The sequence below is a fragment of the Pseudorasbora parva genome, chromosome 3 (genome assembly GCF_024679245.1).
Source record: "Pseudorasbora parva isolate DD20220531a chromosome 3, ASM2467924v1, whole genome shotgun sequence".
In the NCBI taxonomy this organism is placed as follows: domain Eukaryota; kingdom Metazoa; phylum Chordata; class Actinopteri; order Cypriniformes; family Gobionidae; genus Pseudorasbora; species Pseudorasbora parva.
Genome location: NC_090174.1, coordinates 17,428,211 through 17,444,355, shown reverse-complemented (window position 1 = coordinate 17,444,355; position 16,145 = coordinate 17,428,211). Strand labels below are relative to the sequence as shown.

General features: G+C 41.8%; 1 protein-coding gene across 1 annotated transcript; it reads right to left on the bottom strand.

Moving 5' to 3' along the window:
- Nucleotides 1–3,677: 3,677 nt before the first annotated feature.
- On the bottom strand, nt 3,678–5,246 carry LOC137071808 (uncharacterized). The gene is made up of 2 exons (XM_067440005.1): nt 4,958–5,246; nt 3,678–4,915 (listed from the first exon to the last, which is right to left on the bottom strand). The coding sequence occupies exons 1-2, from the start codon at nt 5,141–5,143 to the stop codon at nt 3,683–3,685; spliced, it is 1,419 nt and encodes a 472-aa protein (XP_067296106.1). The 5' UTR covers nt 5,144–5,246; the 3' UTR covers nt 3,678–3,682.
- Nucleotides 5,247–16,145: the final 10,899 nt, after the last annotated feature.

The window sequence follows — 16,145 nt, the reverse complement described above, 5'->3', positions numbered from 1 at the left end:
TTCTATAATATTCCTTCTGATGTTTCATCCCAAGTTCAAATATGACTTTTGTAAAAAATGTTCTGCCCCTGGATTCCATGAACTTGAACTTTCTATAGATATAAATAGATTCCTTCTGATGCTTCATCGGTGCTTTAAGGATGACCTTTTGAACTTATTTGTGGCCAAATAGTCATTGAACTTGAATCTTCTATACAGACTTATGACTTTCAATTGTTTCATCAGTAGAGCAAGGATGACATTTTTTTTATCTGACTCCGGACCCCATGAACTTGAACTTTCTAAATATATATATAGATTCCTTCTTCTGTTTCATCTTTAGTTCAAGAATGGCTTTTTGAATATAATTTTGGACAAAGAGTCTTTCGACTTTACATGTAAATTCACACGTATGGGCTTTCAGATGTTTTATCAGAAGTTCAAATATGACTTTTGAAAAAAAAAATTCTACTTATGGATTCCATGAACTTGAACTTTCTATACATTTAAATAGATTCCCTCTGATGTTTTATTAGTTCTCTGTAACGACAATGACTATGAGTTTAATGTCTCGGGGAGTAATTAACTCAAAAGGGATTTAATATTCAATATTCATGAATTTATGAATATAATTTGCTAGTCGTTCATTACGTATTAAAATTTTCCGATAGGGAAAATTGTTTAATTAAATACAAGCAACCCTTTACGGAATTGCTTGAAATTATCCTACTAAGTTTGTCCTGCAAATTAGTTATAGACTCTCAAATCAATTCTCAATAAGGGATTACTGCTTTACGAGCACATAAGAAACATTAACTTTACTGATCAGGACAAAATCAATATTTCAAGTGGTCGTACAGTTTACTTTACTAAAATAGTAGCATAAGCAGTTAGGTAACGTTAGATCGTAAGTTTCATTGACTTCGTGTATGTGGCAAAATAACAGATTCAACTCATTAAATGTCTTTTGGAGGTTTAATAAACACAGACTAAAAATAACACTACAATTCACACAGAAAGTACACACTAAATGCATCAAGAGAGTAGAAATATAGATAGTAAACGAAAGAATATGGTACATAAACGAAGATAATGAATAGACTGAACTTAGAGAGATAAAACGAGAGAGAGAGAGAGAGAGAGAGAGAGAGAGAGAGAGAGACAGACAAAGAGAGTGGGGGGGGAGACAGCTTTCCTTCAGTTCATCAAATACAACCTTCACGGAGTTAGCTTGTCCCAACGGGAAAATAACACACCCTCTTAACAGCAGTTTGAATTTGGAAATAAGAATACTTGCTTTAGTTTTGGCTTCTCGCGTGTGTGCGTGTGTTCCGAGTTCAAATGTCCTGCGTGTCCGGCGGTTCTTTCCGAGGTCGGGGGGAGCGGCTGGTTGCTCTAGAGATGCTCCGTGTTCTCCTTCTGAAGAATGCCCTTGGGGCCTAGTAAGTTGATGAAGCAGTAGGGAAGCGAGGAGAAGAGGATTGTGGAAGAGCGGATCGTAGAAGAGAAGATTGCGGAAGAGTGTTGGGGCCTGCTTGGAGGGCCTGCATTAGTGGCCTGGCTCAAGGGCCAGCCACGGTGGCGTGTTGGTTCAGCCAGAGAGAGAAGAGAGAGAGAGGGAGGGCATCCGAGCACCTCCTTTTAAGGTCTGGGAGTAGTCCCACCCTCCGGGGTTAGACTTAACCAATGAGATTGTTGGGATTTCCAGGCGGGAAACTCCTCAGAAGATTTTATGGCTCTTTGTTCCAAGCTTGAATCAGTGGGTCTCTGACCATTCATATTCTAATTAATGCAACAAACACACACTGCATTTTCTGAATAAGTGATATACATGGAAGTGTAAGTCGTGAAGTGAGCATTAATTTGATAGGAGACATGACATATATGAGGTTACCTGAACTAGTAAGTTGTTAAGACAAAGACAAAAAGATGCAAAATACCATACAGAAGAAACATTTTACAAGACAGTTATGTGTTTATATACAATGTCCTGGGGTGCATGTTCATTTATAGATGGTTGTCTATAATTTGAGGCAAAAACGTGTGTTTTACAAGCTCTAACTCTGGACCTTTCATGTGGCCAAATTCTTTTGGGCCGTAAAACTTCTTATCAGATGGTTTCCAGGGTAATGGAGAATCTTTCTCTGTTGTGTTGGGGGAAGGTCTGTTACTAAGCACACAAAAAACATATTTGTTAAATGTAACTGGCGATTGTGTGTTTGATTCGCCTGAGTCGCTACATAATCCCCCCTTTCGATAGTTGTTGCCCCTCCTATGGACAACAACGAGCGATATCAAATGTTCAGGAAGATCAGACACACCATAGCAATGTTAGGCTCCAGTTGTTTGTGTCTACCGGAGTGATGGTCGTTCCACGGCAAATAAGGCAGGCAGTAGCCAAGTTCAGGTCTCTGTGCTTGTGCAGCAGGTGTCGAGGCAGCAGGTGCCCTGACGGTGCGTCACCTGTCATCCAGAAGTCAGTTTGTGTGGTGCAGGTGTCTAGTTTCAGGAAGTAGTTAGGGGTCTGTGACCTGAAGAGGGTTTTAGACTGACCTAGTGCTCGTAGCAGGAGGGCAGCAGGCTGTTGTTAGCCTCTCAGTCACGAGAAGTCCGAAGGATTGGAGCTCTGCTCTGCTCTGCTTTTGTGGCAGTACTGACAGGAGCTTGCCTGAGCTGTGTCGGGCAAGGAGTTGGAGGCTTGTTCATGGAGCTATTAACTCTAAGATAGTCGTATCCAGCTATCTTTGTTCAGCCTTCACTTGACACGTGTGTAAAGGGTTTGGCAAAGGGTGTTGTCATCGGCTGTGGGATGGCCTGTGGTGTGCGCAGGTTGAGGGTGCAGTCTTCCATGGCTTTTGTCCAGTGTCTTGTACCTGGACGATTGCCATAGTGACAGTTCTGCACTGGCCCTGTGCTTGCTCTGTCCAGCTGCTCTCATTGTTCAGCAGCTGTCTGAGCCGTATAAAGTCTTTTGATTTTGGTTTCTCTGTTTCAAAGTTCAAAGTCATTGGGGTTTTGAGAATCCCTTCAGAGGCGGCCTTGTGTTCGTTAAAGGCCTTCTTTCTCAAATCACATGCATGACATAGTGTGGGGCTTGGCAGTATTGCCTACAAGGTGACTAACTGGTGTTGGAGGAGAAGGTTCTTGAAGCTGGTGTCCTCCTTCCATTCCAGGTTTGTCTGAGTCTGTAGTAGAAACACAGGCAATTTTATGTCTGCCCTATTTAGTGTCTTAGGGCAGCGCTCAATCCACTTTCAGGGTCCGAAAAGTTCTCTATGTTGGCCTGTTTCAGCTGCGGGTAGTCCGAGTGGAGGTTTCCTGGCTGCCGAGCCAGAAAGCGTCGCATCTCTGGGCTGGATGTGATCCAGAGCAGATAGAGTCTTTATTGGTGGTTCACAGTCGCCGAAGACTGCAGGTGAAGGTCAATGTCTCATAGATACGCATGGATGTTGTGGTCTCCTGCAATCTTTGGTTTGAGTGCAGGAAAGGGTCTGTCCATTTGCTTGAGGTCTTCATGTGCCATTTCAGGGTTTGTCTGAATGCATCCTTTTCCTTCTGTGGCTGCAGGGGCTTTCAGGAAAATGGCTGGTGAAAGGTTAGGCAGAGGGCTTGGGCTCCCCCCCCCTTTGCCTCTGTGTGCAGGGCTGGAGGAGCTTGCGCTGCTGATGTGAAGTTCAGGAGAGTACGTCTTTCTTTTGAGGATTTATTTACAGTTGGTGATCAGGAGTCCAGGTTGCTCTCTCAGTACGATGCCCGAGGCTGGACCCGGTGTGATGATGTCTGGTGGTGGCTGGCCTCTGATAATCTGGAGGCACAGGAGCATGATCACGGCCGTGTTTCTTAGGCATTTCCAGATCTGTTGCATGGCCTCGGTAGTGAAGTGGATGCCTCTGTCTGAGTTGATTCTCAGTGGCAATCTTGACAGGAAAAAGATGTGATTCCTCAGGGGGTATGCCGTGGTCTGGGCGGTGTCGTTGGGTGCTGGTAGACACTCCACCCACTTGGTAAACTGGCACACCACTGTGAGAAAGTACTTTTTGCCTTTTGTGGACCTGGGCAGGGGTTCTACCCGGTCGATTTGTAGGTTTGGCCATGGGAACGTGATCCCTCTGTGTTGCAGTGGGGCTCTGTGGTTCGGGTTTGCTGGTTGGAACTGGCAGCGAACTAGCCATTCTCTAACATACTCTGCCGCATCTTGATGCGTCCCAGGCCCATATGCCACCTGTTTCAGTGTGTCATACGTGGCTCTGGTGCCGTGGTGTCCAGCACATGGTGTGTTGTGGGCGTACATTAGCATCACCCCCCTTTGCGACCGTGGCACCACAAGCCGTGGCGCTGTGTTGCCATCGGGTGCAAACCAGAGAATGTTGTCCAGAATACGCATCATGTGTCTGGAGTTATGTAGATGTTTGTGGCTAGAGTCATCAATGAGCTCAGAGTCAGTGATAGGGTGGTTGGAGGGGTCTGAGAGGTGGTCAAGAATTGTCTTTATTGCAGTGTCAGAGTCTTGCATATCTGCAATATCGTTGTTGGAAATCTGCGGAGTTAGCGATAGCAGCTGCAAGGCAGGCATTGTAGCTGGTGTTGATCGCTTGCTGTGGGTTAGCACTGCAACAATGGGGCTTGATGTGGGGTTTGGGGGTGCCCACATGTCGCCGTGTGGTGTGTTTTTACTGATTGCATTGCACAGTGAGAGACTTTTGGTTGAGTTGTCTGCCCACAGTGCAGGGATACTGTTCGTTGTGATAATGTCATTCAGCTGTAGGTCATTCATGACCTGGGGGCAGAAGGCATCAGAGTCTTTGGATAGCTGAAATGTGCAGAGTAGCGAACTTGAACTTGGCTTTGGGGCTGAGGCTGTGTTGTCACAGTGTGCTGCAGGGGGTCCCGTGGCCTTTGTGACCTGGCAGTCTGGCTCTGCGGGAGTTCCCGTGACCTTTGTGACCTGGCAGTCTGGCTCTGTGGGAGTTCCCGTGACCTCTGTGACTTGACAGTCTTGCTCAGACGATGTGTGTGTCTGAAGGGGCAGAGGGTCACGCACTTGAGCCCAGACTTTCAGCTGTTTGAAGTCCAGTACGGGTTCGAAGCGGTCCAGCAGGTCTTTTCCGATGAGAAATGGATAAGTGTTCATAGGGGAGACATAGACGGGGTGTATCAGGCTCATAGGTCCAATTGTCAGGTGGATGGAAGCTACGTGCTTGAGCTGGATGTCGTTTTGGCTATACGACTGCACATTTAGCTTACAAGTGTGAAGGTTAAGGGTGCGATTTTGCCTCTGTGCTTCAAATCTGAGATTTTCAAACAGTTGGGCGGATATAAGCGTGAGGTCGGAGCCAGTTTCAACTAGGGCTTCGAGCTTAAATTCCCTTTCCATAGTGATAGTCAGATAGAGTTTTCGAGCCATCCCCTTCTTGATTAGGTTTCCCAGGAGTCTTGGTGTGGGGGCCTGTGTGTTGCTTGATAAGCCGTCGGGATATGTTTCGAGTGTCTCATTGTGCGTGCAAATAATCAAAACAGCGCTTTCTGGTACGCTGGGCTGTCCCATGATGCTGTCTTGATCAGAGGCTGTTGCTGTCAGCTGTAGTGAGTGTGTGCTGCTGACGTGTGGGGGTGCAACAGTTAGTACACTAGTCCTTGGTTGGGGAACAGTGTTCAGGGTGGATGATTCAGTTGAGGGAAGGGCGGGAAGGTTGACTTCAGGTATCATGTCTAGTCGTGCTGTACCTGGTCCGTCCTTCTTGTCTTCCTTGTGAGGTTTCTGTCGGAGGAACTCTTTCAGGATCTTTATGAGCTCTGTAACTTCAGAAGCAGCTACACTTTCTTTGCCAGACGTGGGTTCAGGTCTGGGCCTACCATTGTTCCGTCGAGGGTAGACTCTTCGCTGACTTTCTGGGCTGGGTGGTCCCGGAGGTTCGTTTCGGCTCCGTCTGGGTTGTCGGCCAGTTTCCCAGGTGCTCACCCCCTTTTGGTTGTAAAAGGGGCAAGGCGGGTCCCAGGATCCTTCAGAGCGATCGCTCTGGTACCGTGGACGGTCGCCATTATGACCACGCTGCCCTCTGCTGGCTTGGAGTGGTTTGGACTCTCTGTTGACGGGTCGGTAACTGTGGTTCTGTAGGGCGCCCTACAGGGTTAGCTCTGGGCGGTGCTCAGAGACAGGGCAGATTGTGGGCTGTTTTACAGTCTTTTCAGAAATGGTTTTCTGTTTGACGTAAGCTTTGTGAGCCAAGTCTCTTAACTGTTGCGTGTCCATGCTGCGCAGGCACGCCAGCACCCCCAGGTGGTGACTGATGGTAGGGTGCAGGTTTCGGAGGAAAAGAGTTTTGAAGTTGATGTCCTCCTCCATGCCTGGGTCGTTACGTGCCCCGAAGTAGGCACGTCGCAGTCTGTTATAAAAGTTCTGTGAGGTCTCAAGTCGAGCTTGCTTGAGGTCCATGGCAGTGATGAGCCCCTGGTCTGACTCGGGATCGGAGTACTCACGAATTAGAGCTTGTCATAGATGCCAGTAGTCCGCTTTGATGGCCTCTGGTTGTCGATCCAGAAAGCTGCGTACGTCACGATTAGACGTGGCCCTGAGCAGGTACAGTCTGTCCCAGTTGTTTGCGTGAGCGACAGTTTGCAAGTAAAAGTCTATGTCTTTTAAGTATGCGTGGACGTCGTGTCCTCCTGCCGGGTCTGGGCTGAAGGTAGGAATATTTCTGGCCAGCTTGTCAAGGTTCTTTGAAGCTTCGTGGCTGTTGACCTTGACTTCCTGGAAGGGCGTACTTTCCTCTGCTGCTGACGGGGATTCGTGGAGACTGGCGGGTGATCTTTTAAACAGGGGGCTGTCGTCCCCCTTCGTAGCTCTTGCTTCGTGGCTAAAATGTGCGGAGTAACTGGTCAGGGGAAACTCTGTGTTGTGTGTTTCCCCCTTCCGGTAACGTTGCACTATATATGATTGTCTCAGTTCTCTTTGCACCATGTCAAGTTCATCTTCGAGCTCCTGTCTTTGCTGGATGAGCTCGTCGATCTCGGCTTGTGCCAACTGCAAGTGTTTTGCATAGACTTTAGCTTTAATGTCTCTGTCTTTAAGTTCATCAGTGGCTCTCTCCAGAAGGGATTCGCCACGCCGAAGCTTTTCGTCGAGGTTTTTCCTGGCGTCTTTCTCTGACTGTACTCGTCGGTCGGCGTCACGACGGAGCTCCTCCAGGGTCTTTTGAAGTCTTTCTATTTCTTTTCTTTGTTCTTTGTCTGTTTCGTCATCTTTCTCTGTGTCCAGAAGCTGATCTAGACGAAGCTGGGTGAGGGCTTGTTCTCTCCGGGCCTCCTCGGCTTGAAGCTTTAGCGTTGCTGCCTCCTGTTCCAGATTGGCGTAGCTCCCTTCGCTTAGCCGTGCCTGTGCGATGAGGACGTGGGCGAGGCTTCCGAGGATCTTGGCCACTTCCTTGTTGGAGTAGCTGTGCGTGGGGTCGTGTGTCATCAGCTGGTCTAGCTCGGTGTCCAGTTGCTCCTGGCTCAGCTGCCCCAGACTTCCTTGACTGGTGGCCGTTAGCGCTTCCAGCCATGTCGTTAGGCGATCCCACGGGACGGCGGGACTGGATGACCGGGACATTACTGTGGACGAGAGAAACACAGCACACACACACACAGAGAGAGGCCAATGCAAGCTTGTTCTAAGCTGACGAGCTATCGTACGGATAGCTGGGAATTTTGGCTAACTGATGTAGACAGTTAGATAATTAGACAATTTAGATAATTAGGTGGGCGGTAGCCCTGGGGGGTCACTTGGTGAACCTCTGCTCTGTCGTCCCGGGACTATCTAATTCTCCTTGGGGTCTCTTGGCTAACTGAAAGAAAAACCATCGTGATAGTCCAACAGGGAGGGTAGGAAAGAGCACAGTGGAAACAAACACAAGATGAATTGGTCTGTAATGAAAGGAATGTCAGCGTGCGCGCCGGGAGTGTTAGGGAAATTAATAGGCTAAATGCTCAAGATATACTAAAATTCAGCTTGTACTATGGGTTATCCCATTTAGCTCATCCGGGGTGAATTGAGGTCGCTCAAGTGGAAAACCCAGCGGTGTGGTCGGCCTTTCAGACGTTTCCAAACACCCAACTGCCGTGTCCCCGGTCCCCTGCCACTCTGTGTCGCGTTGCGCCCACTCAAACAGCTTATGACTTTAAACACAACCCGACACACCAGTCCATCAACCGCCAGCCCGCACAGCAAAATCGAGACGTTTCCCAGAACCCTCTCTTTCGAAAGTGGCCCCCAATTAGGCCCTGGATTTAGTATTAGTCCCAGAGATTGCCTTGCGTGCGTGAGCTGGACTGGTTGACTTCTTTGGAGTGTCGAATTGCTGATGTCGCCACAGCGTGCCGCAGCCGCGGACAGAGATACAAGAAACCGAGACTCACACACAGCCGGTGCCGGTTACGTCGGTCGGGCCACCCCCCCTCTGGAGACCAGCCTGAGACAGAGATACAAGATGCACCACGGACGCGTGGTGCACCACGACGCGTGAGCCCTACAGTGGATACACAAAGAGGGTAAACAGGTGGAATTAAAATGAATTAAAACTCTCTTGTTCACCGGATCAAAGGCCTTTTGATTGTAGGCGAGAAGGAAGTGGAAGATTAAATATCAAGAGCAATTTAGAAAAAGGCAAAAGTTTCTGTCAAGTAGTGATAAAACAAAAAGCACTTTTGATACCGTTTGTAATTACCAGACTGAGCTTTATTCCCAATGGGAGGGGAAAAGAAAAACTTTTGCAGCGAAAAAAGAAAAAAGAAAAAAAAAATATATATATATATATATAAAAAATAAAAAAATAATAAAAAAATAATTTAATTGAAATTAAAAAAAAAAATTTAAAAAAAAAATTAAAAATTAAAATAAAATTATATAAAAAATTAAAATAAAAAAATTAGAAGCTCAACTTAATTCAAATTACATTCAAAGCAAGTTTAAATGAAATTTAAATAAGCCTGTAAGGAAAATCAAATAAAAGAAAGCCAATCAAAAATCCTATCCTATAACGATTAATCTCTAAGTGGGAGTTATCCAAATAAAAGAAGTAATCAGGAAGGGCGTAGGGATTTATGGTTGCGCTGACTTAACAGGGTATAGCCACACGGTGATGTCCTTCCTTCCAATTGGACTGTCTGTGATTTAAACCTAATTTCACTTTGAGTTAGAGGAAGTTATGTTTCTTTTTTAAACTTCAAATTCGAATAAGGGTGTTTAATCAGCGGGAAAGGAGACTTGGTTGTTGCTAGAAAAATTGTATAAATGAAACTGTGTACAACAGTAAGCAATAAACAATTTATAGGCTCAAACTTATTTTGTTAAGGCAGAATCAAATAGCGGAGAGTGAAACTATCCGAATTTATCCACACGATGGCGCTGTTGCGCCCGCCCTAGACTAGAGTTAGTTAGGCGGAAATGCTCACCAGATGGCTTTGTCTGGTTTTTAGAGTCGCCCTCTGGCGTTCTGCAAGCGGCGTTGCAATATTAATAATATTACACGTACCGCTTATTTTCATCTGCGTAATATTAATCGCCTTCGTCTATCCCTTTCAATGAACAACACTGCAATTCTCATTAATGCACTAGTTACTTCACGTATTGATTACTGCAACGCTCTTCTTACTGGTCTTCCTTCCAAACTTCTCCATAAACTTCAGTTGGTACAGAACTCTGCGGCTCGTGTTCTTACTAGAACTCCTTCTACCATGCACATTTCACCAACTCTCCAGCAACTTCACTGGCTTCCAGTTAAATATAGAATTGACTTCAAAATCCTGCTTCTCACATTCAAGGCACTTCACAGGCTAGCTCCTCTCAATCTTACTGATCTTCTTCATATTTACACTCCTTCACGCACTTTACGATCCTCACTCTCACTCTCTCTTGTCTTACCACGTATACGCTTAAAGACCATGGGAGCTAGAACTTTTAGCCATGCGGCCCCTCGCTTGTGGAACTCTCTCCCTCTCGATATCCGTAATATTGACAGTCCACATACTTTTAAATCTCGTCTTAAGACCTACCTGTTTACACAGGCTTTTTTATGATTTACTACTTATTTTTCTGTCTCTATGATGCGTGTGTGTTTTAAGTGTGTTGATTTATGTATTTATATTGTTATTGCTGTTTTTCCCTGTAAAGTGACCTTGGGTGTTTTGAAAGGCGCTGTTAAATAAAATGCATTATTATTATTATTATTATTACAATCACTCAAAATGACCCTGGTGCTCTAGGTGCTGTAAGGGCACGAGAACTAAGCGGGTGAAGACAGGAATTTACCGTCTGCCTATTCACGCATTTACACGGACTCCAATAGACATTTATCAATATGGCTGACGGTTTTCAGCATCTTTGATTCAAATGTTTTAGGTCTCGGGTCTTTGGTTAGCTAAGCCAGACTTAAACCAGGAGTTATCGTTTATCTTAATGATATAATAATTTTTCTTCAGGCCTCTTATTGTACAGGAGAGTCTCGTCCTGTCCCAATCTTCCGCAAAGATAGAAACTTTTCAGATCAAGCGGGATAACGCACGTACATGTCCACAGTCATCATCAAAATCTCGTTATTTTAATGGAACATGTAATATAAATCACGCGGATAACCCTATTGCGCCTACGGCTGCAGAGGTTTCGTTTCACGCGGATTTACCACCGTTTATACTTTCATTAATATAACCCGGCTACTTCAACATTTCTCAGCATCTGTTTATGCTTGGGTTCGCTTTGCGCGGTACCTCACAATTCACAAAACAAAAACAAAACAAAAACGCACGTACAGGTTATTAATACCCCAAAAATACACAATGATATAAATAAATAAAAAACGACAATGACTATGAGTTTAATGTCTCGGGGAATAATTAACTCAAAAGGGATTTAATATTCAATATTCATGAATTTATGAATATAATTTGCTAGTCGTTCATTACGTATTAAAATTTTCCGATAGGGAAAATTGTTTAATTAAATACAAGTAACCCTTTACGGAATTGCTTGAAATTATCCTACTAAGTTTGTCCTGCCAATTAGTTATAGACTCTCAAATCAATTCTCAATAAGGGATTACTGCTTTACGAGCACATAAGAAACATTAACTTTACTGATCAGGACAAAATCAATATTTCAAGTGGTCGTACAGTTTACTTTACTAAAATAGTAGCATAAGCAGTTAGGTAACGTTAGATCGTAAGTTTCATTGACTTCGTGTATGTGGCAGAATAACAGATTCAACTCATTAAATGTCTTTTGGAGGTTTAATAAGCAGAGACTAAAAATAACACTACAATTCACACAGAAAGTACACACTAAATATGCATCAAGAGAGTAGAAATATAGATAGTAAACGAAAGAATATGGTACATAAACGAAGATAATGAATAGACTGAACTTAGAGTTGACTCTGTTGATAAAAAGAGAGAGAGAGAGAGAGAGAGAGAGAGAGAGAGAGAGAGAGAGAGAGAGCGAGAGAGAGAGAGAGAGAGAGAGAGAGAGAGAGAGAGAGAGAGAGAGAGAGACAAAGAGAGTGGGGGGGGGGAACAGCTTTCCTTCAGTTCATCAAATACAACCTTCACGGAGTTAACTTGTCCCAACGGGAAAATAACACACCCTATTAACAGCAGTTTGAATTTGGAAATAAGAATACTTGCTTTAGTTTTGGCTTCTCGCGTGTGTGCGTGTGTTCCGAGTTCAAATGTCCTGCGTGTCCGGCGGTTCTTTCCGAGGTCGGGGGGAGCGGCTGGTTGCTCTAGAGATGCTCCGTGTTCTCCTTCTGAAGAATGCCCTTGGGGCCTAGTAAGTTGATGAAGCAGTAGGGAAGCGAGGAGAAGAGGATTGTGGAAGAGCGGATCGTAGAAGAGAAGATTGCGGAAGAGTGTTGGGGCCTGCTTGGAGGGCCTGCATTGGTGGCCTGGCTCAAGGGCCAGCCACGGTGGCGTGTTGGTTCAGCCAGAGAGAGAAGAGAGAGAGAGGGAGGGCATCCGAGCACCTCCTTTTAAGGTCTGGGAGTAGTCCCACCCTCCGGGGTTAGACTTAACCAATGAGATTGTTGGGATTTCCAGGCGGGAAATTCCTCAGAAGATTTTATGGCTCTTTGTTCCAAGCTTGAATCAGTGGGTCTCTGACCATTCATATTCTAATTAATGCAACAAACACACACTGCATTTTCTGAATAAGTGATATACATGGAAGTGTAAGTCGTGAAGTGAGCATTAATTTGATAGGAGACATGACATATATGAGGTTACCTGAACTAGTAAGTTGTTAAGACAAAGACAAAAAGATGCAAAATACCATACAGAAGAAACATTTTACAAGACAGTTATGTGTTTACATACAATGTCCTGGGGTGCATGTTCATTTATAGATGGTTGTCTATAATTTGAGGCAAAAAACTGTGTTTTACAAGCTCTAACTCTGGACCTTTCATGTGGCCAAATTCTTTTGGGCCGTAAAACTTCTTATCAGATGGTTTCCAGGGTAACAGAGAATCTTTCTCTGTTGTGTTGGGGGAAGGTCTGTTACTAAGCACAAAGCATTCAAAACATATTTGTTAAATGTAACTGGCGATTGTGTGTTTGATTCGCCTGAGTCGCTACATCTCTAAGGATGACCCTTTGAACTTATTTGTGGCCAAAGATTCTTTGAACTTGAATCTTCTATACACACTTATGACTTTCAATTGTTTCATCAGTAGAGCAAGGATGACATTTTTTGACAAAAAATAATAATTTCTGACTACGGATCCCATGAACTTTCTACGCAAAGATATAGATTCCTTCTTCTGTTTCATCTTTAGTTCAAGAATGGCTTTTTGAATATATTTTTGGACAAAGAGTCTTTGAACTTTACATTTAAATTCACACGTATAGGCTTTCAGATGTTTCATCCCAAGTTCAAATATGACTTTTGGAAAAAAAATCTGTCCCTGGATTCCATGAAATTGAATTTTCTAGACATATAAATAGATTCCTTCTGATGCTTTATCAGTGCTTTAAGGATGACCTTTTGATTTTATTCTTTGCCAAATAGTCTTTCAACTTGAACTTTCTATATATACTAATATATTCCTTTTGATGTTTCATCCCAAGTTCAAATATGACTTTTGGAAAAATGTCTGTCCCTGGATTCCATGAAATTTAATTTTCTAAACATATAAATAGATTCCTTCTGATGCTTTATCAGTGCTTTAAGGATGACCGTTTGATCTTATTCTTGGCCAAATAGTCTTTCAATTTGAACTTTCTATATATACTAATATATTCCTTTTGATGTTTCATCCCAAGTTCAAATATGACTTCTGGAAAAAATTCTGTCCCTAGATTCCATGAAATTGAATTTTCTATACATATAAATAGATTCCTTCTGATGCTTTATCAGTGCTTTAAGGATGACCTTTGGATCTTATTCTTGATCAAATAGTCTTTGAACTTGAACTTTCTATGTATACTAATATATTCCTTCTGATGTTTCATCCCAAGAACAAATATGACTTTTGGAAAAATGTTCTGCCCCTGGATTCCATGAACTTGAACTTTCTATAGAAATTAATAGATTCCTTCTGATGCTTTATCAGTGCTTTAAGCATGACCTTTTGATTTTATTCTTGGCCAAATAGTCTTTGAACTTGAACTTTCTATATATACTAATATATACCTTTTGATGTTTCATCCCAAGTTCAAATATGACTTTTGGGAAAAAATTCTGTCCCTGGATTCCATGAAATTGAATTTTCTATACATATAAATAGATTCCTTCTGATGCTTTATCAGTGCTTTAAGGAGACCAAATAGTCTTTCAACTTGAACTTTCTATATATACTAATATATTCCTTTTAATGTTTCATCCCAAGTTCAAATATGACTTTTGGAAAAAAAAATCTGTCCCTGGATTCCATGAAATTGAATTTTCTATACATATAAATAGATTCCTCCTGATGCTTTATCAGTGCTTTAAGGATGACCTTTTGATCTTATTCTTGGCCAAATAGTCTTTGAACTTGAAATTTCTATATATACTAATATATACCTTCTGATGTTTCATCCCAAGTTCAAATATGACTTTTGGAAAAATGTTCTGCCCCTGGATTCCATGAACTTGAACTTTCTATAGAAATAAATAGATTCCTTCTGATGCTTTATCAGTGCTTTAAGCATGACCTTTTGATTTTATTCTTGGCCAAATAGTCTTTGAACTTGAACTTTCTATATATACTAATATATACCTTTTGATGTTTCATCCCAAGTTCAAATATGACTTTTGGGAAAAAATTCTCTCCCTGGATTCCATGAACTTGAACTTTCTATAGATATAAATAGATTCCTTCTGATGCTTCATCGGTGCTTTAAGGATGACCTTTTGAACTTATTTGTGGCCAAATAGTCTTTGAACTTGAATCTTCTATACAGACTTATGACTTTCAATTGTTTCATCCGTAGAGCAAGGATGACATTTTTTTTTACAAAAAAAATATATTTCTGACTCCGGACCCCATGAACTTGAACTTTCTATGCATGCATTCCATTTTTTTCTGCCCTTAAATTCCATGAACTTGAACTTTCTATATATATATATAGATTCCTTCTTCTGTTTCATCTTTAGTTCAAGAATGCCTTTTTGAATATATTTTTGGACAAAGAGTCTTTGGACTTTACATTTAAATTCACACGTATGGGCTTTCAGATGTTTTATCAGAAGTTCAAATATGACTTTTGAAAAAAAAAATCTACTTATGGATTCCATGAACTTGAAATTTCTATACATTTAAATAGATTCCCTCTGATGTTTTATTAGTTCTCTAAGGATGACCCTTTGAACTTATTTGTGGCCAAAGATTCTTTGAACTTGAATCTTCTATACAGACTTATGACTTTCAGTTGTTTCATCAGTAGAGCAAGGATGACATTTTTTGACAAAAAAAATAATTTCTGACTCCGGATCCCATGAACTTGAACTTTCTATGCAAAGATATAGATTCCTTCTTCTGTTTCATCTTTAGTTCAAGAATGCCTTTTTGAATATATTTTTGGACAAAGAGTCTTTGGACTTTACATTTAAATTCACACGTATGGGCTTTCAGATGTTTTATCAGAAGTTCAAATATGACTTTTGAAAAAAAAAATCTACTTATGGATTCCATGAACTTGAAATTTCTATACATTTAAATAGATTCCCTCTGATGTTTTATTAGTTCTCTAAGGATGACCCTTTGAACTTATTTGTGGCCAAAGATTCTTTGAACTTGAATCTTCTATACAGACTTATGACTTTCAGTTGTTTCATCAGTAGAGCAAGGATGACATTTTTTGACAAAAAAAATAATTTCTGACTCCGGATCCCATGAACTTGAACTTTCTATGCAAAGATATAGATTCCTTCTTCTGTTTCATCTTTAGTTCAAGAATGGCTTTTTGAATATATTTTTGGACAAAGAGTCTTTGAACTTTACATTTAAATTCGCACGTATAGGCTTTCAGATGTTTCATCCCAAGTTCAAATATGACTTTTGGAAAAAAAATCCGTCTCTGGATTCCATGAAATTGAATTTTCTATACATATAAATAGATTCCTTCTGATGCTTTATCAGTTATTCTTTGCCAAATAGTCTTTCAACTTGAACTTTCTATATATACTAATATATTCCTTTTGATGTTTCATCCCAAGTTCAAATATGACTTTTGGAAAAATGTCTGTCCCTGGATTCCATGAAATTGAATTTTCTAAACATATAAATAGATTCCTTCTGATGCTTTATCAGTGCTTTAAGGATGACCTTTTGATCTTATTCTTGGCGAAATAGTCTTTCAATTTGAACTTTCTATATATACTAATATATTCCTTTTGATGTTTCATCCCAAGTTCAAATATGACTTCTGGAAAAAAATTCTGTCCCTAGATTCCATGAAATTGAATTTTCTATACATATAAATAGATTCCTTCTGATGCTTTATCAGTGCTTTAAGCTTGACCTTTTGATTTTATTCTTGGCCAAATAGTCTTTGAACTTGAACTTTCTATATATACTAATATATACCTTTTGATGTTTCATCCCAAGTTCAAATATGACTTTTGGGAAAAAATTCTGTCCCTGGATTCCATGAAATTGAATTTTCTATACATATAGATTCCTTCTGATGCTTTATCAGTGCTTTAAGGAGACCAAATA

Coding starts and splice junctions, on each gene's coding strand:
- LOC137071808 (XM_067440005.1), bottom strand. CDS start 5,143: ATGAGCCTGATACACCCCGTCTATGTCTCCCCTATGAACACTTATCCA. Junction 4,916..4,957: donor AAGACTGTCAAGTCACAGAG/GTCACGGGAACT, acceptor CAGGTCACAAAG/GTCACGGGAACTCCCGCAGA.